Raw genomic sequence first — 21,474 nt, 5'->3', positions numbered from 1 at the left:
AAGGGAAAAGCCCTTGCTTGGGAGGTGGGAGGAGAGCTGAGGTCAGTGAGGGGCCTGTATCTGGTAGCATCTTGTAGGTGGTAGTTAGGGCCTTTAGCTTTTCTTTTGAGTGAGATGAAGACACTGGTGGGTGAGTAGAGGATACATGAGTGGATGTAAAGTTCCTGAAGTGTGACTCTGGTTTTTGTGAGAGAAGCAAGAGCAGCCTTCCAGGTCAGAGGGTGTTGTACCACCTGACACATGAGAGGAGCTGTGGGTTTGGGCCTGGGTAGGCATGGTAGAGGCTATGAGAAATGGAGGACCTTGGCCCTGGGATTTTGGACACATGAAATTTGAGATTCTCTTAGACATTCAAGTAGAGAATGGGGATTGAATACAAAAGTTGGGAGCTGGCCAGACTTAGTGGCTTCTGCCTGTAATCCCAGCACTTTGGGAGGCTGAGGTGGGAGGCCAGGAGTTCGAGACCAGCCTGGGCAACATAGACTCCCCCCGTCTCTACAAAAAATAAACAAAATTGGCTGAGCTTGGTGGGCTTGGGACCTATAGTCCCAGCTACTCAGGAAGCTGAGACGGGAGGGTTGCTTGAGCCCATGAGTTGGAGGCTGCTATGAGCTATGATTATGTCACTGTACTCCAGCCTGAGTAACCAAGTGAGACCCTGTCTCTGAAAATAAAAACAACAAAAAATTGGGAGTTCAAGAGAGAGGTGTGGGTTGGGAAATATAAATATGGGACTTGTCCACATATTGACAGTATTTATTTATTTATTTATTTATTTTTGAGACAGGGTCTTGTTCTGTCACCCAGGCTGCAGTGCAGTGGCACAATCACAGCTCACCACAGCCTTGACTGCCTGGACTCAAGCAATCCTCTTACCTCAGCCTCCTGAGTAGCTGGGACTACAGGCGAGCACCATCACACCTGGCTAATTTTTTTGTATTTTTGTAGAGACGGCATTTCCCCAACGTTGCCCAGGCTGGTCTTGAACTCCTGGGCTCAAGTGATCCACTTTTCTTGGTGTCCCAAAATGTTGGCATTGCAGGCATGAGTCACGGTCCCCAGCTGATAGTATTTACAGCCATGAACTTATATGAGATCATCAAGGGGACTAGAGAAGAGTTGTGGGTATAGAACCCTGGCATGTGTTTAGGAGTTGCCAAATGAGGAACTTGGGAAGGAAATCAAATATAATGGCCAGTAAGGCAGAATGGAACCCCGAGAAAAAGAGGTGCCTGGCCAGGTGCGGTGGCTCACGCCTGTAATCCCAGCAGTTTGGGAGGCAGTATTCTGTGGTAATCATTGATCCATGTGGAGAATTTGTGTGTTAATTTTAGAAACTGCTTTGCACATTTTCTCTTTAATTTGTCAGTGGATGGATTGGTCTGATTTTTCTCTTCCCATCCCTTCTTCTCTAAAGATTTATGATATTCAGACTGGCAACAAGCTGTTGACTCTGTTTAACCCAGATCTTGCCAACAACTACAAGAGGAACTGTGCCACCTTTAATCCTACAGATGATCTTGTCTTAAATGATGGCGTCCTCTGGGATGTCCGCTCTGCACAGGCCATCCACAAGTTTGACAAGTTCAATATGAACATCAGTGGTGTTTTCCATCCAAATGGACTGGAGGTGATCATTAATACTGAGATTGTATCCTTTATACTCATGTCTTACCTTCCATTTGTTGTCTGGTTTGTGGTGCAGAAATAATTTGTTCTGTCTTTATACCAATACCTGGTTAAAGTGTCCACACTGGTAATAATATGGTGCCTGTCCTTTGGTTTGAAATGTTAGTGCAATCTCCAAAGCACTGTTGCCAATGTTAGTAATTACTGACAACTTTCACTAGCATGTTTTCTATGTATTTGGTAAGAGTGACCAGTTTCCTACCTCCCAGTTCTCCAAGAATTGAATTAGCTTTTATCTGTCTTCAGAAGGATTTTACTTTTGCTCTGTAAAAAATCAGTTGCCACATAAGAGGAAAATGAAATACTACTGTTGGGAGGAAAAGAGCTCATAAAGCATTCCTGTATATGAGGATACCCTAGGATATTTTCAGAGACATCATTCAATAATATGCATTCTACATGTATTTGTTTTACCTTGATCTCATTGACTTTTAAAGTATCAATACCTGGCAGGAGGAAAAAAAGTGATATTTTAGAATTTCCTCCCATGAGATTAGATAAGTTTTGTGTAAAATAGTTTTCCTTGACCATTCCCCTCCTAGTGGGACCTTCGAACTTTTCATCTTTTGCATACTGTTCCCGCTCTGGATCAGTGTCGCGTGGTGTTCAATCACACGGGAACAGTGATGTATGGAGGTAATAAACCTTATCCTTCATTATTCTCTTTCCTTTTGCTCTACCCCTTCACTTAATTTGATACTTCTTTTTGGAACCATCTCTCACTTGTGAATTGGAAAGCATTTGAGAGTTGTAACATAAAAGATAAAAAATTGATAGTACGAATGGTGACAAAAGATATGAAAATAATGTTGGTTTAGGGTGAAAGGCAGCTTACTTTGAAGATAACAAGGAAATCTTGTATGGAAAGAAATTTCATGCAGTATTTTCCAGTGTATCATTATGAACTTAAGAGCTTTTGCATTTGTCCTCTTGTGGTGTTATAAGCCTTGTAAGTACAGTAACACTTCTTGGAGGTAGATGAGAGGCTGAGGATATTATTTGTCACAATAGGTGGGATATGCAAGGAAGATGCTCTGAGAGGAGCTAACTAGATGCAGAGTAGATTTCTGTACAAGGGAATTTGTATGTAAACCTATATGCAAGTAGATGGTTTTGATTGGCCATTAACATTTTCTGCACTTGTGAAGAGGGGATGTTTGCGATTCCTAATAGTGTTTCCTCCCCCACTCCCCCTCAAGCTATGTTGCAGGCAGATGATGAAGATGACTTAATGGAAGAGAGGATGAAAAGCCCCTTTGGGTCATCCTTCCGAACATTTAATGCAACTGACTACAAACCTATAGGTAAGCAGAAAGGGACAGACATTGATCATTTTGTCGTGTTTTGGTGTTCTTTATTTAAGATCCTTCATTTTCTGGAGGCCTGTAATTTTTTATTGAAAAACAGAGAAGTTATGGAAATACTTTTGAGCAATCATCCTGAATTCCTTTAGAGGAAAAGCAGGTTTTAGAGTCACAGCAATAGTCCAATCCCAATCTTCTCACATTCTATTTTCCAGCAACCATTGATGTGAAACGGAACATCTTTGACCTGTGTACAGACACCAAAGACTGCTATCTTGCTGTCATTGAGGTAAAGGGAGCTTGCAGAGGCCCTGCTCTTTTGTTCTGATGTTTAGGATAATTTTCAAGTTGTACTACAGACATTTTGTCTGATATAAGATGTAAAGTCAATACATTCCTGAAGGTAGATTATTGATAACCTATTCATTTGATGGGGCTTGGGAGATGTACAGTACAAAGAGAAATAGTAAGAAAATCCCAATATAAGACAGCTTAGAGGATCCTGTCTCCTTTTTTTCTGGACTCACACTGTCATCCCTTTCTCAGAGGAATCTGGATCTCTCACCAGAGCAAGACTGGTTTGTTCCAAGGGTGATGGTTCCTCACCAAGTCTTTTCATTCTGTTTTTCTTCCCCTTTATGTGTCCTAGGTATAACATTTTCATAGTCAGCTCAAGAATTTCGGGTATCAGAAGCTTTAATAATTACAGGGTCAAGGTCATGGGCACCAGTCAGGGCTGAGGTGTGGATGTGGACCTTCTGAAAAGTAACTGCTCCTTATGGACTGGATGTTCTATTTCAGAATCAAGGCAGCATGGATGCCCTGAACATGGACACAGTATGCAGGCTGTATGAAGTGGGCAGGCAGCGTCTGGCAGAGGATGAGGATGAAGAGGAGGACCAGGTCAGTGGTCTTTGAGATTTCTTTCTGCTGAACAGTGCTTAATAGAGGTTATGCTCTGCTTTTTGCTGTAGGAGGTTTTAAAGGTCTACTCAACCTTTGCTACCTGTTGCCACATTCATAAGGCTTGTCATGTACCCTTGATCACTGAAACTCAGAAGAAATTTTATTACAAGATTTTAACCAGTACCTGATGATCCCGTGAATTCCATTTGCAGAGCAATTTAAAGCTTAGCAATCTCTGCTTTTTTTTTTTTTTTTTTTTTTTTTTTAGAATGGAGTTTTGCTCTTGTCGCCGAGGCTGGAAATGTCATGATCTCGGCTCACTGCAGTCTCTGCCTCCTGGGTTCAAGTGATTCTCCTGCCTCAGCCTCCCAAGTAGCTGGGATTACAGATGCCCACCACCACGCCTGGCTATTTTTTGTGTATTTTTAGTAGAGACGGGGTTTCACCGTGTTGGCCAGGCTGGTCTCGAACCTCCTGACCTCAGATGATCTGCCCACGTCGGCCTCTCAGAGTGCTTGGAGTACAAGCGTGAGCCACCGCACTCATCCTGGCAATCTCTGATTTTCATTCAGAGATTTCTTTGTGCCCCGTTCTGGCTTCAGATAAGCATCTCCCAATGTCAATAAAAAACAGAACAGTCACTTTGCTGAGATGGACTGTAGAAATGGCTTAACCTTTATAAAGTTCTGGTTTATATTTTCTCAGTTTTATGGCATAGTCTATTATTAGGGTAAGAGTTGAACTTATAGGTAAGATAAGATTTTGATACTTTTGAGAAATTAAACATATATAAAATGTGGGTAGATAGTATCATGTCCCTCAGTCTTTGCATTTTGCTTTCATAGGGAATTTTAATTTGTGGTTGTATTATGCTAGGTGCTTGCCTGTGTGGTGTGTCAGTATGGGTTCTGAAGAGTTTCTCAAACTTCTGAGTTTCAGCAGATTTTTTCCAGCCTACAGGGCTCACAGCACATTCTCTTTCCAAGAGTACATTCTCCAGGGCAGATTCTTTTGTCTAATTTTCTGAGAAATATTTATTGCTGAGTGAGTACTGTAAAGTTGAAAATGAATGACTAGGATTTGACTTTGCTCTTCAGATATTAAAGCAGCTAAAAATGTTTTCTTCCCCAGTTCTTGGGTTCATTTCTGTTTTCCCCCTACTATCGTATTCTTTAGTCTTGGTGCTTTGTCTCTCTCTCTTTTTTTTTTTTTTTTTTTTTTTTCTGAGATGGAGTTTTGCTCTTGTCACCCAGGCTGGAGTGTAATGGCACGATCTCGGCTCACTGCAACCTCCACCTCTGGGGTTCAAGCAATTCTCCTGCCTCAGCCTCCTGAGTAGCTGGGATTACAGGCACATGTCACTATGCCCAGCTGATTTTTGTATTTTTTTTAGTAGAGATGGGGTTTCACAATGTTGGCCAGGCTGGTCTGGAACTCCTGACCTCAGGTGATCCACCCGCCTCGGCCTCCCAAAGTGCTGGGATTACAGGCGTGAGCCACCACGCCCAGCCAGCTTTGTCTCCTCTTTAAGGGCACAGAGGTGCTCTGGATGAGAAGCAGTGGCATCACAGGACCGGGGAAAGTACACTTCCCTCAGTTTGCATTGCCACAGCTCTCTTGCCCTCATCCTTCCCTACTTTTTGATAAATCATGCTCAATGGTTAGGGCTAATGTAATAGCTTTCTCTTAGCGTCCTTTCAAAACAGCTTGTACTTACATTTAAAATAATTCTTTAAAAGCAAGAATTTTTGAAAATGGTAATATTTGAAAATGGTAATTTTGTAAGGATGTAAGTCTAATACTAGGGCAAAGGACCCATGTTTTTCTCTAATGGGACTTAGTACTGACTAAGCAAGAGTGTTTTGTTGAGATTTAACTAGTTTGAGATTTAGTGTTTTACTGTTGGGCATTACAGGATATGAGCATATAATTTGTTCTGTAAATCAAATCCTTTGAATACTGCATCACCTGTACATCAAAGATGACACAGTATACCTGGATCAGATACACCTGGGTAAAAAAGCTAGAACGGAGACTCAACCTAAAATCCCCTGTGTGTGCTCTCTTGGTCTTCACTGTTTTGACTGTCTAAGCATGCATTTTATTAGAGGCCCGAGATGATTCGTGATCTGCAGAAATGGGCTTCTGAGCAGAGTGAGGAGACTCTTGTGTGGTGGGCAGCTGGTGGCCACGGTGGGATCACAGCAGAGCCTTCCTCAGGGCCTGGTAAAGGATAGTTAGGCTGTAGAGTTTGAAACAACTTCACCAAATGCTGCCAAGGATCTGCTAGTGTAGAAAGGCTTTCCTTTACTGCTTTCCAGCTATATGGGCTCTACAGGGGCCTTGGTTTTTCATGGGTGAGAGGAGCCAGCAGTGTCTAAAGCTCATGTGAGTTATGAGATATGGGTAGAAGGGAGAGGTTTTCCAATGGATACTTGAGATCTTTGATTTATTTGTGACATGGATTTTAGTGTTTTCTTGAGTGCTGTGCTGTTACAGCTTGTACATGTTTCTAGTCTTTCTGGGTAGCAGAGCTTGGTATTAGGTCCTCCAAATTTCATTTGGTTGCCTTTAGTGGGTTTCTTAATACTGCCTGTTCTTTTATTCTCACTTCAGTTTGCTACCTTAGACACCTCACTCCCTTAATGCCTACTTTTTCACATTAGCTATCATGAAATAAGACGTAGTTTATTCTTGAGTCCATACAGAGGGTGCAGTTGTCAGGCCATTTGCGCGTACATTACAATGGTATGGGTGGCTGTCGACTGCTTTGTCCTCCGTGGGTTTATTCATCACTACCAGGTATCAGTTCTGAATCAGGCTTCTTGGATGTTACATGTTGAAGCATAAATCTGAGGCCAAAACTGGGTTATTTGTCAACATCATTATCCCAGCCCTCCCATATCCATGCGTTTAATAAGGCAGTGGGCGGCAGTCTTCTCTGGGAACCATCACCTGGGTCCATGTGATGCCTGGTGTCTGTCTTTGAGGGGGAGGTCAACTCAGAGGAAAGTTGAGATTGCCCTAGACACCTTGGGAGTTGGAAGGCTATTCTCTGGGTTGGCCTTATTCTTGCAGACATGGAGTGGTGAGAGGCAAAGGCACTGGAGGTTGGTGGCTGGCTGTGGAAGCGAGAGGCCACCATAAGGGAATAATTTAAGAGTTATACTCCTCTTATCCCACTCTCTCCAGGAAGGCTTGGGTCAGGGAAAAGACTGACTAATTCTTCTTCTTTTGTCCTGCTTAACTTTTGAGAAGTTAAGGGAGAAAGAGATTAGGAAGGGCATATGGTAGTGGTCAGGACTTTTGACTTGGATGCAGGAAGGAAAGCAAGAGGCTGCCTCAGCATGACAGCCAAGAGTGAGAGGGGCAGGCTCAAGAGGGCTCTAAGGAGTGGCTCTGGAGCCCAGCCTGTAGAAGAGCCGGAAAGCTTTCTAGCTCAGAGAAGACTAGGTGGCAGGGTAGGTGTGCAACATGGCTAAGTTATTATTGTGGCTTCCAGATGTCTTAGGATCTAGGCATGTTTCACTCCATACTGATATTACAGCTTTTATTGATCATCTGGTGCATTTCATGTTTGAAGGACCTCTGTTAGAGAACTGCTTATCCCCTCAAGCCCTTGGCATTTTGATTTTTGATTTAGAGATGTTTGATTTAGAGATACGGGATAATACCGTATCTATTTGAGTAGGTCTCTTTTGTAACCTTAATTCTGTTGATCCATGCTCCTTCTAGAATCTTGTGGTGGAGTTTGGCTGTTTTTACTATCTCCATCAGATTTCTGCCTACTGCCTCTCATGCACAGTGTGCCAGCTTGAATTTTTTTTAAACTCACTTTCCTTTGTAGGAAAACCAGTCTCTAGTTTTACTTTGCTTTGTACGCTTCACCTGATTTTAAAACTAGAGACTTTTCATTTTCCTATGAATCATTTGCTATTCAAAGTTTTGTCCTAGTCTAGATATCTGTTCTCAGGTCTTCTCAGATGTTCCAGATATGACTTATGTGGCTCAGGGATACAGGCACCTGTGACCAACACCTTTGAATTTGCCTTTTCATTATAGCAAAATAAATTCAGAAGCCTGAATGTTCAGCCATCATCTAATAAAATGGTCCAGCATAAAGAGCTTTATCGAGATATAATTGACATGCCATAAAATATTTGTCCTTTGTCCTTATGCTTAAATAAGCTTGGAGATTAAGAGGAAAGGATGAAAGGTACAGCTGTATCTAGATGAATGAAAACCTAAACAATGTATTGGACACCCATAAATATTTGGTTCCTGAGGCTGCTAGTCTGCCTGCCTTCAGGCATTTGATGAAAGCAGAGATAAGCTAGTCACCTATCACAGGTCATTATTATCCATTAGAAGTTTGGTATCTGGTTGTTTTTTTTTTTTTTTTTTTTTGAGATGGAGTCTCGCCCTGTCACCCAGGCTGGAGCGCAGTGTTGCGATCTTGGCTCACTGCAACCTCCACCTCCCAGGTTCAGGCAAATCTGCCTCAGCCTCCCTGAGTAGCTGGGATTGTAGGCTCCTGCCACCACAACCGGCTAATTCTGTATTTTTAGTAGAGATGGGGTTTCACCATGTTAGCCAGGCTGATCTCGAACTCCTGACCTCAGGTGATCCGCCCACCTCGGCCTCCCAAAGTGCTGGGATTATAGGCATGAGCCACCGCGCCCAACCTGGTGCCTGTGTTTTTAGAAATCAGTTCATTCATCTTTGATTTGACTTTTAGAAAAGTTACAAAACCCAAGATAAGTAATTGATCATTGCTCCTAGATTTTGACAAGCCAATACATTTTAGCTAATTATACTTAACCTTAAATTTATAATAAAAAACTCAACAAAGGAATAATGCTCTCTGTTTTCCACTCCATTTTGGAGTCTGGGACACACTGTGTGCTGTGCTTCCTGTGTGTTCTCCACTGCCTAGAAGCGGATGTTAAGAGTCTTTACTGATTACACACACCTGGTCAGAGCTGAATGTGTTGATTCCTGAAAGGCTCATTTTCTTAAAGAATTGAAATGTAACTTGAGTTAGATTCTGCCAGTGAGGAAAGAAAAACAAACATTTATGACCCTAAAGTGAACCTATAGCCTTTAAGGACAGAAAAAGTATTTTTTAAAAAGTAGGCATTTATACATTTAGCAAAATATGACATGTTACATAAAGGTCAGGATCAGATTTGAATGACGGTTTTTTGTTTGTTTGTTTGTTTTGTTTGTTTTTTTTGAGACGGAGTCTCACTCTGTCTCGCCGAGGCCTCCGCCTCCTAGGTTCAAGCAATTCTGCTGTCTCAGCCTCCCAAGTAGCTGGGACTAAAGGCATGTGCCACCACACCCGACTAATTTTGTATTTTAGTAGAGATGAGGTTTCACCCTGTTGGCCAGGCTGGTCTCAAACTCCTGACCTCAGGTGATCCACCCGCCTTGGCCTCCCAAAGTGCTGGGATTACAGGTGTGAGCCACTGCGCCCAGCCAAAGTGTAGGTAAAAGGCATCTGAAGCCTATGTAGATGGAGAGCTTATTAGGTTTGGGAGAACTGAACCTCTTGGCATAGAAAGTGAGAAGCCAGTGTGAAGGTGGTGGTGAGGTGGGGATGAGAAAAGTGTCTGTGGTAACAGGGTCTCAGGGTTGGTTGAGATCCAGAGCAGGAGTGGGTAGCATGCTTCCTCCTCAGACCAGGCTGAAGCCAGATTTAGATGTAGAGGGGACCAGAGAGCAGCGGAGGGAGCTTATGCCAGTTGACCTATTTTCTGTAAAGGAAAGGGGTGAGTTGTTTATCTGCAGGGTTTGGGGGCTTTGGGTAACCATGAAATTGATGTAGGTGGAATTAAGGAGAGAAGAGTTTTAGAATTCTTTCTGTAGAGAAATTTATTAGTACCTTAATTTAAAATGGCCTGGCCCTGAATTCCTCTAAGCCCTAAAAGAAGTCTTAGAGAATTAAAAAAAAACAATATCCCTGGATCCAAAACATTTTCTAAATGTTGTCAGAGTTGAGTCAGGATTCTAGAAAAATTTGGGGTTTTTTTTTTTTGTTTTTTTTTTTTGAGACAGAGTCTTGCCCTGTCGTCCAGGTTGGAGTGCAGTGGCGCGATCTCGGCTCACTGCAAGCTCCGCCTCTTGGGTTCATGCCATTCTCCTGCCTCAGCCTCCAGAGTAGCTGGGACTACAGGTGCCCGTCACCACACCCAGCAAATTTTTTGTATTTTTAATAGAGACGGGGTTTCACTGTGTTAGCCGGGATGGTCTTGATCTCCTTACCTTGTGATCTGCCTGCCTCAGCCTCCCAAAGTGTTGGGATTACAGGTGTGAGCCACCACGCCCGGCCTGTTTTTGTTTTTGTTTTCAAAGAAATGGGATCTCACTCTGTTGCCCAGGCTGGAGTGCAGTGGCACAATCGTAGTTCAATGTAGCCTTGAATTCCTGGGTTCAAGTGATCCTCCTGCCTCAGCTTCCTGAGTAGCTGGGACTACAGGTGTGTGCCGTTGTGCCCAGCTAAGCTTTGCTTTTTCATTAAATAATTATTTTTAGTTTTTACTTTTTGGACCACTCATTATTGGAAGCTTTATTCTTTAGATCTGAAGGAGAGGGGTTCATGCCACCAGTTACTTGACCAGCAGAGAATGCACCTAAAATTGCTTCCTAGAATCTCTTTTGGGTTCTGCCACAGCATTTTGGATGGGTCTTGTGAGCCTCTGCTTCATGATCCCAGTTTCAGATTTAAAATTTGGGAAGTGAGTTTATGGCTATGTCCATGTGTGACAAAATACATGGTGAGAAATCAGCATTGGGCATTAAATACAAAGTAGAGACGACAAAGTGAGGTGCTCAACTTGAGATTCAGGTAGATCTCTTTCCTACTAATTTCCCCTCCTCTCTCTCATGGTCACATATGATGTGTTTGTGGCCTTCTGGGATGAATACATATACATCTGTTTCTTCTGCTATAAAATTAAGTAAAATTTGGGTTTGTCTGCTGCTGGAAGAGTTTGGAATGGTATCTAGTTCAAAGCTTAGACCCTGCTTGAAAATATTCCAGGATTGCTCTTGATATGGAAGCTTTTTGTTCAGTTCTTCTAGATCAGCTAAGCCTCAATGTTCTTCAAAATGAAAGAGAATTGTCTTCATGAATTTTCTGGCTAGCCCATGCCTATTTGAGCAGTTTAACCTTTCATGTACACACTCAACCGTGGACCTTTAGTTGTGCTATCTTAAATTTTAAATATAAGTGTTCTGTCCATGAAGCCTTAAGACACAGGGCCCTGGGTACTTTCTTCCTTACTTATTTTTAACTGTGGCACTTTGTTAGTGGATTAGCTAATTTTGGTCAAGTCTATGAAAATACGCCTGGAAAAAGAGGCAAAAGTTGTAATCTGGTAAGCACTTGGATGATATCCCCTGAATTTTGACCCCGCTCTCCTTTCCCAGTTATTTGTATGAGCTTATGTGCTTGTAGGGGCTGAGAGCCTGTCTGTGTTTCAGTTTATCATTGTTGACTGCAGACACTCATAGTTCCTTTGAGGCGGGTGAATGCTTAGTAGTTATTTATCCACTCACCTCTGGAGGGGATGTGTGGCCAAGGCTTTGGAATAGTCTCAGGCCTTCTATGTGTGTGTGTGTTGGCACATACACAAATGCTCCCACAAAATCTGGTACAGACCATACACGCACTTGCACAAGTATTAGGAGTACTAGGTATTTAAAAGGGGCTCAGTTTTTCCAACATAACTGGCAGAAATTTTGAAGAGTCTAAATTACTAAATTACACAGTTTATAAAAAAGTCACTAATGGTGGTTCCAAAATTACCAGAAGTCCACAAAGCGGAGCTACCCTGCTGAATGATCCTAGCTTATGTTACACACTGGTTTCTAGTGGCTGGGTAAGCACAAAATGCTTGTTTTTTAAGTGCTTGGCAGGCAATAACACCTTTAAAATGAAAAAAGATGTAACCACTGAGTATAAGTTTTAAAATAATAAGAACAAAAAAAATTTTTTTGTGCTTACGTTGGGCTTATTCCATCTTGAATTTCATTAGGTTGATGTATTAAATGAATTTTACATTTTATTATTGTAACAATTAGAATCCTTTGCTATTGGCAAGGCTGACAGTTGATGTTTGAGCAGAAAGATAAGTGTCTTGAGTGGCAGCTACGTTTACTTGGGAATGCCTCTTATCCCTGTCAAAGCAAAGAGGTATCTTTGTGTCCTCTCCCTTTTGAAGGGAAACAGTTGGGATTCTAATGCAAACCTGAAATCTGTGGCAGATGCCAGAATGTACCATTTACAAAGCCCAGGGTCCCTAGAACAAAGTATTTCATTGATGTTCTGGTAATTTTCTTGCCTTTGCAAGTTCTTGTAAGAATGGAAAGAAAGATAGTTTCTCTAGCATACTTTTTTTTCTTTTTGGCTTATGACAGGAAATATGGGTTTCTGTTAGTGTTCTATATTTTAAGTCTTTTGTTGCAATGTTGTTCTGATCAAATGTTTGTGATAGCATAGTTAGGAGCTTATCCACATTCTTGGTTAGAAGATCAAGGGCAAGAGCTTGAAGGGCTGAGGAGATAATGAGCAGTTGTGTTCTTCCATTTTGTTAAAGCATTGCATTTTAGATTCCAGGTAAAAGGATTTTTTCTAGTGTCTCAGCTGATTTCACTTGCTTTGGTTGATGCAGGTGAGAAAGAAGAGCCCCCTTGGGCTCCTAGAATATTGATGGCAGAGACTTCTGTGAAGCGAGTTGCCTGTTTCCTTGCATAAGGGCTATGTGACCATTAATCCTTGTCTGAGGGGTGCTTTGACCGTCTTGAGGGACATGTATGCCTATCTCAGCCATCACTGACAAGTCTGGCTGGCTCATGAAGTCTGTGCTCATCTAGATCACTACTACCCTCTACTGACAGTTTCCTACCCTGTCCCTTTGGTCGACCTGCCATGTGGCCCCCATGGGTCAGGCCTCTGTATTTGTACTAATGAACGTTACGCTTTCTTACCAGGAAGAGGAAGAACAGGAGGAAGAAGATGATGATGAAGATGATGATGACACCGATGATTTAGATGAGCTTGACACTGACCAGTTGCTGGAGGCGGAGTTGGAGGAGGACGACAATAATGAGAACGCAGGGGAAGATGGGGACAATGACTTCTCTCCCTCTGATGAGGAGCTAGCAAACCTTCTAGAGGAGGGAGAGGACGGGGAGGATGAAGACTCTGATGCAGATGAGGAGGTGGAACTGATTCTGGGGGACAGTAAGTATAGGGCAGAGTTCAGGCTGAGCCTTGGCACCCAGGGCAAGATCCCTTCCTTTGTGCCCATACAACTTAGAGGGCAAGCCATACCACGGTTCTGTGCCCCATAATTTGATTCACTACTCTGGTCTCTTGAGGCAAAGCACCTTTGCATCTCTGCCCTCCTCTCCTGTCAGACTGTGGAACCCAACCAAATGGCTGTCATTTCTTATCTTTCAAGTAGAGATTGGCAGACTTTTTCTGTAAGACCAGACAGTAAATATTTTATGCAGCCGGGCACGGTGGCTCACGCCTGTAATCCCAGCACTTTGGAGGCCGAGGAGGGTGGATCACCTGAGGTCAGGAGTTCGAGACCAGCCTGGGCAACATGATGAAATCCTGTCTCTACTAAAAATACAAAATTAGCTGGGCGTGGTGGCGCATGCCTATAATCCCAGCTACTTGGGAGGCTGAGGCAGGAGAATCGCTTGAACCTGGGAGGCGGAGGTTGCAGTGAGCTGAGATCGTGCCACTGCACTCCAGGCTGGGATAATAGAGTGAGACTCCATCTCAAAAAAAAAAAAAAAAAATGCTTTGTAGGGTATATGGCCTTTGTTGCAGCTCTTCAACTCTGCTGTTGTAGTGAGAAAGCAGTCATAGACAATCCGTAAATGAATGATTGTGGCTGTGTTCTAATAAAACTTTGTTTTGCAAAAATAGGTGGTGGGCTTATAGTTTGTCAACTCCTGCTTCAGAGGATTAGCCTTAGAATGAAAGGCCAAAGTGTAGCTCTCTGCCGAGAGGCATGGCTAGAATCAGTCAGAAGCAGCCCCTCAATGGGGTGCTGTTCTTTTTGGGGTGAATTATAAAGAAATGCAGGCCCTCTTGTGGAGGAGCCCTTTCCTGTCTCCCTTTGGCTAATCCCTCCTAACAGCCAAGGGGCAAATATTTTCCCTTTGGCTTCTGGTTTATTCACTTCCTTTTATTTACCTTTTTTTCTTAATCCAAATTTTGAGGAACAAACTCCAGTTCTTCTAGTTATTTCCCATTAGGTTTCTGAAGTCAAGTTGTCCCCTGACTATGGTAATGAATCCTGCAGAAATCAGCAAATAGTTCAAAGAGGCTGTTAGCTCTGCAGCTGTACATGAATCTTCTTACCAAGGCTGTATTTTGAGGAAGCTTGAGGGTAGGAGGGTAGGGGAGTGTCTTCTATATATTCATCTGCTGTTCATCAACTTCTGTTTTTTCATACTTGGAGGCTGAGGTGATTCAGTGGAGTAGGCCGAAGCCTGGTCAGACAAAGTTTTAATGAACGTTTTTGTCACATGTGAATAGTGAGACATGGGAAACAAGTTATACCTCCTTTCAATTACAAGTAGTTAGCAGAGCAGGTTCGCAGGGTCAGCAAACAGCAGGCCAGCTGATGGTGGTGCTCCCAAAATAAGAGAGCATCACTTTAATTTTTCCATTCTTAATTTGAATATAAAGCCACTCAGTTTGTATTTGGCCTGTACAATTACTGCCTCTTTTAGCTGTTGAGGAAATTCCTTCTTTCAAGCCAAAGGTAATCTGGAAAACTTTAACTCTATCAGTTGTGAGAATGTTGTTACTTTATGAGAATATTTACGATGTGAAAATAATGGATCACAACTTGAGGACGTCTCAGAGTGGACTTCACAATTGAGGTGGAGATGCAGAGGTGGCATCTGGAGCACACTCCATGGCTCTTTCTCTGTTTCATAGAAGAGCCAGCTGCTGTCAGCAAGGAGAGCATTCTTAGCACCCATGGTTTTGCCTAACACTAATCCTTTAGAGCAGTAGCTCTGAACCTTACTGGGCTTATGAAGAGCCCTTTTAGGATAGGGTGAAAGCCATAGAAACTATAGAAAACCACACCCATGCGCCCCCATGTACCTTTACGTAGGCCCTGGAGCCTGCAGGGACTCCATGATTGCAGATGCAGAGCCCTGGCCCTAGGAAGAGAAACAGCTTGATTCTGAGATCTTTTTTTTTTTTTTTTGAGATGGAGTCTCACTCTGTTGCCCAGGCTGGAGTGCAGTGGCGCAGTCTTGGCTCACTGCAAGCTCCGCCTCCCGGGTTCATGCCATTCTCTTGCCTCAGCCTCCTGAGTAGCTGGGACTACAGGCGCCCGCCACCACCCCCAGCTAATTTTTTGTATTTTTAGTAGAGACAGGGTTTCACCGTGTTAGCCAGGATGGTCTCGATCTCCTGACGTCGTGATCCGCCTGCTTTGGCCTCCCAAAGTGCTGGGATACAGGCATCAGCCACTGCGCCCGGCCTGATTCTGAGATCTTTATGTGTCTCTGCTTGTCAGCCCTGCCTCCAAAACCTGTATGTTGTAGAGCGATAGGTTAAACACTACAGGGATTAATTATACCTAGATTGTCTGCCTTAGCGACCTTTCAGAATGGGAGGTCCTAACCAGGGTTTGGGATTGGGTCACTTCAACACTTGGAGAATGGGGAAAGGATAAGGAAGGTGGGGAAAGGATAAGGAAGGTAGAGAAAGGCGTCCTATGATCTGACCACCAGAGGGGAGTTGGTGCCCAAGCCCTGGAGGTTTTCTCTCAGACCTTGAGCCTGACAGTTACTTGCTTAAAGAAGATTGTGCTGTGATCTCGTTAAGCTGCATTTACAGTTCTTAGATGTGCTACAGCGTGGTTAAGATTCTTAGTTCTGAAGAGCTGCATAGCTGCTGGGCAGAAGGGTCTCAGGCCGGTGGGTCTGGCATTGTTGGCTTGTGGAGAGCATGAGTCCTCGGGGATGCTGTGGATGCTGCCACAGGGACCAGGCAAGTTTGTGGTATGGGGTGGGGACACAGTGCTGGACTTGGCTCTGGGGAGGAGGCCCCACACCCTCCTGTGACACTTCCTCCTGGAGCTCTTACAGCAGAGGAGCTGAGGCTTGCTTTGTTCAGCTGTGTTAGATAATAGTTCTTTGCCATCTCCATCTTGTTTTCCTACTCTTCACCAATACATCACCAATACAGTCAGGCCACTCTTGTGCCCACTTAGACCCAGGGACACTGGTTTTGTCAGCCATTTCTTTTGCTTACTTCCAGACTTTTTTGTATCATTGCCATGCTTTTCTTGGTTTTCCTTTGTCCACTTCAGTTTTCCTCCTAAAGGAAATTGTGTTTGGGGATAATGAATGAAGGAAGGTTTGGGAACATGATTGTCCAAGAGTTGATTCTCTTAGGCACTGGAAAAAGGCTGATGAGGGATTCTTTGCATCTAGTGGCTGCCCCTTGCCACACGGGGCATTTGCAGGGCTCCAGCTCAGGGTTTGTCTGTTTTACGGGCTCAGGGTTTGTCTGTTTTATGGGGGACCTAGTTAAAATGGTTTCATAGCCTCCTGAGCTACGAGTAATCAAATTGGGCACTGAGAACTTTCCTTTTCTTTGACTCAGCGAATATTAGAGTCCCTACAAGCTAGGTACCCTGTTTCTTTCTGATTTTGATCAGCCAGACATGGTGTATCTACCTCATCTTGAGGGTCCTTTTTGCTACCACTTAAGTTTCACCCCTTAACAGATCCTTCCAGAAGTGTTAATGTGTCCGTGTGCTGCCAGAGAAGGCAGATTGTCAAGCAGAGAGGGTCCTCATCAGAGACAGTGCTGTCTTCCAGGGCGTCACACTGCTTCCGCTGGCCTCCTGCCTCTGGATGGGTAGCTACTTATCTTGTATTGCTGCAAATTGGCCTGCACCTTTTTGGGAATATAATTTGCAGACTATATTCCGAAATTACAGAGGCATGAATCTAGGGTGACTATCTCTGCCTTGGTGGTCGGTCTTCTGAGGATTGAAGGGAGTGACTAAGGTGTTTCAGAAAAGATACATCTCTCACTTTTGCCTGGTCTTAGCCTGCCTTTCTAGTGGTCTCTTGGGGTCAGGCAGGCCTGTGCGTATCCTTGAAGGACAGCAGAGGCCAAGGGTCATGGAGGCTTACTCATTGCTCCCCTCAGCTCTGCCCCTTTGCAGCCATTTAAAGTGGCATGGGGGGAAGCTTCAGATGGCACTCGCTTGATCCCTTCAGCGCCTCCCAGGCAGGAAGCAGGGGAACTGTGTCCAGGCCCTTAGGAGAGCAAAAGGTCTCCGGGAGAATACAACTGCCAAGCAACAGGAGTATTCTCCAGAGCCAGCTCCAAGGAGTTAATTGATGTGTTTTCTTCTTTCTGGAAACTGGTAGTTAACCTTGCTCGGGCATGAATGTATGTGAGTGCAGGTGCTTCTGTAGGAAAGCTTCCTATAAGCCTAGTGTGTAATCTTGTCTCTCCCTTTTCTTCCCTTTCAGCTGACAGCTCTGACAACTCTGATTTGGAAGATGACATCATCTTATCTCTGAATGAGTGAGGAGCCATCACTGCTTGGAAGAGATTCTTGGCAGGCGAGAAACTGAGTCAAATGAATTCAGAACATATTCCCTTCTCTTTCTCCCAGGGCTGTCTGTCTTTTAAGGAGCTGCATGCCCTGCATTCAGAAGATTATGGCTTAGAGAGCCTCATTGGCACCCGAGGGTCCTTCCAGAAACAATAACCACCACAAAAATGACAACAGGGACTAGGCCCTACTCTGCACCCCCCACATCCACCCCCACCATTTCCTAGGATGGACATATCTTTCAAGGGGAAAAAAAAACCATGTCTCTGGGGTATTTCACAATATATTTTCTTTGTATAATGTTCTTTACTTAAAGAACAAGAAATAGTTTTTTATAAAACTTTAAAAAGGAAAAAAAAACAGGCATTTATAACTGAGGGTATGAACTTATATCCACCAGGTCTCTTGTCCCTGCACTTCATTTTCTTTGGAAGAAAATGATGTCTAAAGAACAATATAGAGGCATTTTTACATACGTGTTTAAATGAAAAGGAAAATCGTGGTTTCTTAAATTGATAAGGATTAAGAATATTTTATTATAAATATAATATATGATTTTTTAACCTGTTTTGTTGCCTCATATGCTGTCAGGTTAATTTGTTTTCCTTCGTGCCAGAGGTGGGGAGGAAGGCACTCTGTCTGCTGGGTAAATGCCTAAATTCACTCACCTTCATGGTTTGGGGGCAGCATGGTCATTGTGGATATTGGTTTTGTGGAGTTGAGGGAACTTAGGATATAAGTTCACTCCCTCTATTTTTCTTTGTGATTCAGTTTTTCAAAAATCTTTTTTTCTTCCCTTTCTCCCCATTGTGGAAATTACAAATCAAAGGCCTTTTTCTTTAATGTAAAGTGTATTTATTTAAAAAAATACAAAATAAACTACAAGTCTGTCTTTGTTTATGGCCTTTCCCTATTTTCTTTTACCCAAGTGGGGTGTGTCCCTTTTTTGCAGCTCTAGCCAGGCCATAGAGAAGACACCTTCCAGGAGAGGCAGGGAGAGCATGTTCTGCCCACATAGAGCACTCCAGGGAGGAAAGTAGCTTATACTCACAGTGTCTGCCCCTGCCCTATAGCTCTCTCATGGGGAGGGCCTGTTTTTGTAAGGGTAATGTGGAGAGAGAGGTCAGGGCTTTGTTCCCTGTGGACACAGCTCTCTGTTGTCATGTTCTGGATCCAGCAGGCTGCTCCCAAGTACAGATTTGGTAGAACTGGAAAGGGAGGTATTCTGGGAAGTTTTGGAGGATGGAGTTGGCAAAGCTAAGGAGTGAAAGCATTTCGGCCGTCTATGTAGCTGGGGCAGCGGCCACTAATGTTTTCTGAAAGGGATTGTGACAGTGGACTTGAGCATCCTGGCAGGTTAGGGGTAGTGGAGCTTGGTCTGCGTTTGTAGAAAGATACTTCAGAGGCCCCTAAAATTGGCCTATGGTTAAACTGTGTAACCACCAGGCAAGGTACCAGGGATTTCCACCTTTTCACTCACCCGCCCCACCCTGTTTTCCTTCCCACAATAAATAGAAGACCATAGTCTCTTTCTTCCTTTGATTTTGCCCAAATAACAGCTGCTCAGTTTGTTACATAGGTATTATCCAGCTAAAGTGACTTCTCTCCCTTAACAGAGAGAAGAGGGGACAAATTTGGTTGTGAAGTAAACAAGAAACACAAGACGGCTAAAACTCTCCAGGGGCAGGTAAAGCCCTGCTGGGCTCAGAAGCACTATAGAATTTGCTGTACACACTGAAGTGGGTCTGTGTCACACAGGTATTTCTTGGTCCTCTGGAGAGCAGAGGACTCACTCAGCTCTTTGCTTCATGCCTCGCTTTAATGGTAGTAAACACTTAACCAGTAGAATAGTCTGACTGCTGGTACTGATGGCATCAGAAGAAAACAGGTTAACAATCAAGAAGTAGTGAAAGCACTATATTCTAGTCATTAACTCAACGGAGCCAGTCTCAACTCTGCTGGGAGCACCCACAGGTCTCTATGGGGGAGACAGGGACTATAACAGGGAGGCAGAATTCAGGTTGGCTTGACAACACACCTTAGGAACATGTGCTAAGGGGCTAAGGAAGCATCAGCTGTCTTCCTTATTCTACCAGGGCTGAAAATCGGAGTCACTTAGGCAGCATGAGAACAGTGGCACACCACCAGTGAGGCACATGTTGCCTTTTTGTCTTTAAGCAACACCTTAGACACGGCCTGAACCCCGGGTGGGGGCACTGGATGCCTGAAGTAAGTAAGTTTTCTCAGTGGGGCAGTCTCATAAAATCACCAGGACATTGACCACCTGACCTCCCCTAACTAGTGCTGGCCAAGGCCTGAGAGTTCACAGAACCTGCTAGGTCTTAAGAGCCAAAGGAAGGAAGTGGTTGAGGGCCAGGAAAGAGAAGGAATGTCATGCCAGGGTGTTACTCCTCACCAAAACTTGGCAGTTCTTTTTGGGGCCATGGGATACCTTTCTCTGAAGAGGGATTGGATAAGGCAAAGGTTGAAGTGTCTTCTCTAGGCACATTTTCTAGCATGTTTCCTTTTACTTGGTTCTGTCTCACAAAGCTGGGAGGTAGATGATTCTTCCGGGTCCTGAGCACCTGCTTCATGAAGGAAGATAGGTAGCCCAGAGAAGAAGTTTTGGACTTACTTAACATACCAAGGCAGCTCTGGCCTGTGACTCGGGCGTTTGTTGGAGAGCTGCAGGAAAACCACTGCAGTGTGCCTTCAACAGGACAAGACCCACTCCTGTTTCTGGCGGTACCAGCTACCCTGGAATGGTGGCGTGTCCTGCTGTACCCAACTGACTTGCTTAGGTACCTGGCAGCTGTGACCACAGCTCAAGTAAAAAAACAAACAGGCAAATAAATAAACATGCTTAACATGTCTTTGTGTTGCTGTTTTGTTATGAACGTGCTTGCTCTCTTGCGAGGCACCTGTCCATTCCACATCATCACCGAGGGGTCTACGAGAGCACTGCCAAGTGTTCCTGTGGACCAGCATGGCCTCTCCACAGCCTGCAGTGAGCCCCAGCCTCTAATCTCAGGTGTCACTCATCTCAGGTGTCACTCATGCTACCTCATCCTAGCTCCGGTAAGGGAGCAGACCTGGAGAGAGGATGCCACGGCCAGCAGAACCTGGAGTTCCTGGTTATCTAGGGGCTCATTCGCTTACCAGAGCTTCTGTTCTCCTCAGCCCTGACAGTGTTCCCTGTTTGTTTGAACATCCAAGGTACCAGACACGCTGAAGAATGGCATTTGGGGTGTTCCATGGTGACAAAACTGTGTGCTCTGGTTTTCCTCCCTGGCCCGCACTGTCCGCAGTACCTTCCTTACTTACTTGAGACAGGGAAGAAGACAGAATCTCACCCTTCTTCCCAGCTAGAGGGTACCTCTGCATCCCTTTCCTCCCCAACTGGCTTGAGTGGCTTCAAGCTCTAGCACTGCCTAACAAACAAACAAACACCTCAGTGACTTGTGATTTCCCCCCCGAAAAATATCTATTATTTCCCATTGGTCTCCACCTTGGCATCAGGGCACAAGGTGTGGGCACAAGGTGTAGGCACATGCTCTGATCTTGCACCTAGGAAACCGTCATTATCAAGGGCATCCCCTAGTCCACTGTGCTCCCCTGTAAGTACTTCAGTCTAGAGGTTCAGTATCCCCCCACAAATCTCTAGGTATGACTGGGCACAGGCCTGCTCTATTACCCATCATCAGCCCTGAACGACCAGAGAAAGCCAAAAATCACAACTAGGCAAAGTTCATGAGTAAATCCAAGGAAGGCTGCCTCCAATCCTCCATTCCAGTATTTGGACTCCCGGGCCCCTGGGAACCTGAGGCAACTCTGTCTCCCAACACTGGATATCCCTGGGCTGAGTGAGGCTAGAAAGTAGGCCGAACCAGGAGCCTGGACAGATCAGGGGCCCCGAGACCCCCTGGCATCAACAGTGCACAGCTTCT

General features: G+C 44.2%; 1 protein-coding gene across 3 annotated transcripts in view; it reads left to right on the top strand.

Annotated features, from left to right (window-relative positions):
- Positions 1-20,398, top strand: part of DCAF1 (DDB1 and CUL4 associated factor 1) — a 109,535-nt gene extending 89,137 nt beyond the window's left edge. The window contains exons 18-26 of one of the 3 annotated variants that reach the window (XR_008624743.2): positions 1,418-1,651; positions 2,232-2,325; positions 2,889-2,993; positions 3,209-3,282; positions 3,795-3,896; positions 12,897-13,149; positions 17,442-17,534; positions 19,144-19,214; positions 20,078-20,398. Coding sequence is in view for 2 of the 3 variants with exons in the window: in XM_055109995.2 (XP_054965970.2) it covers positions 1,418-1,651; positions 2,232-2,325; positions 2,889-2,993; positions 3,209-3,282; positions 3,795-3,896; positions 12,897-13,149; positions 17,442-17,500 (921 nt within the window). In the remaining variant the exon portion in view is untranslated. Of the gene's footprint in view, positions 1-1,417; positions 1,652-2,231; positions 2,326-2,888; positions 2,994-3,208; positions 3,283-3,794; positions 3,897-12,896; positions 13,150-17,441; positions 18,426-19,143 lie in introns of those variants that run through there. The other 2 variants (XM_055109995.2, XM_063602384.1) reach the window with 2 other exon arrangements.
- The last annotated feature ends 1,076 nt before the right edge of the window (positions 20,399-21,474 follow it).

The sequence above is a fragment of the Pan paniscus genome, chromosome 2 (genome assembly GCF_029289425.2).
Source record: "Pan paniscus chromosome 2, NHGRI_mPanPan1-v2.0_pri, whole genome shotgun sequence".
Classification (NCBI taxonomy): Eukaryota; Metazoa; Chordata; class Mammalia; order Primates; family Hominidae; genus Pan; species Pan paniscus.
The sequence above is the reverse complement of the archived record's forward strand: the minus strand, read 5'-3'. Positions and strand labels throughout refer to the sequence as shown.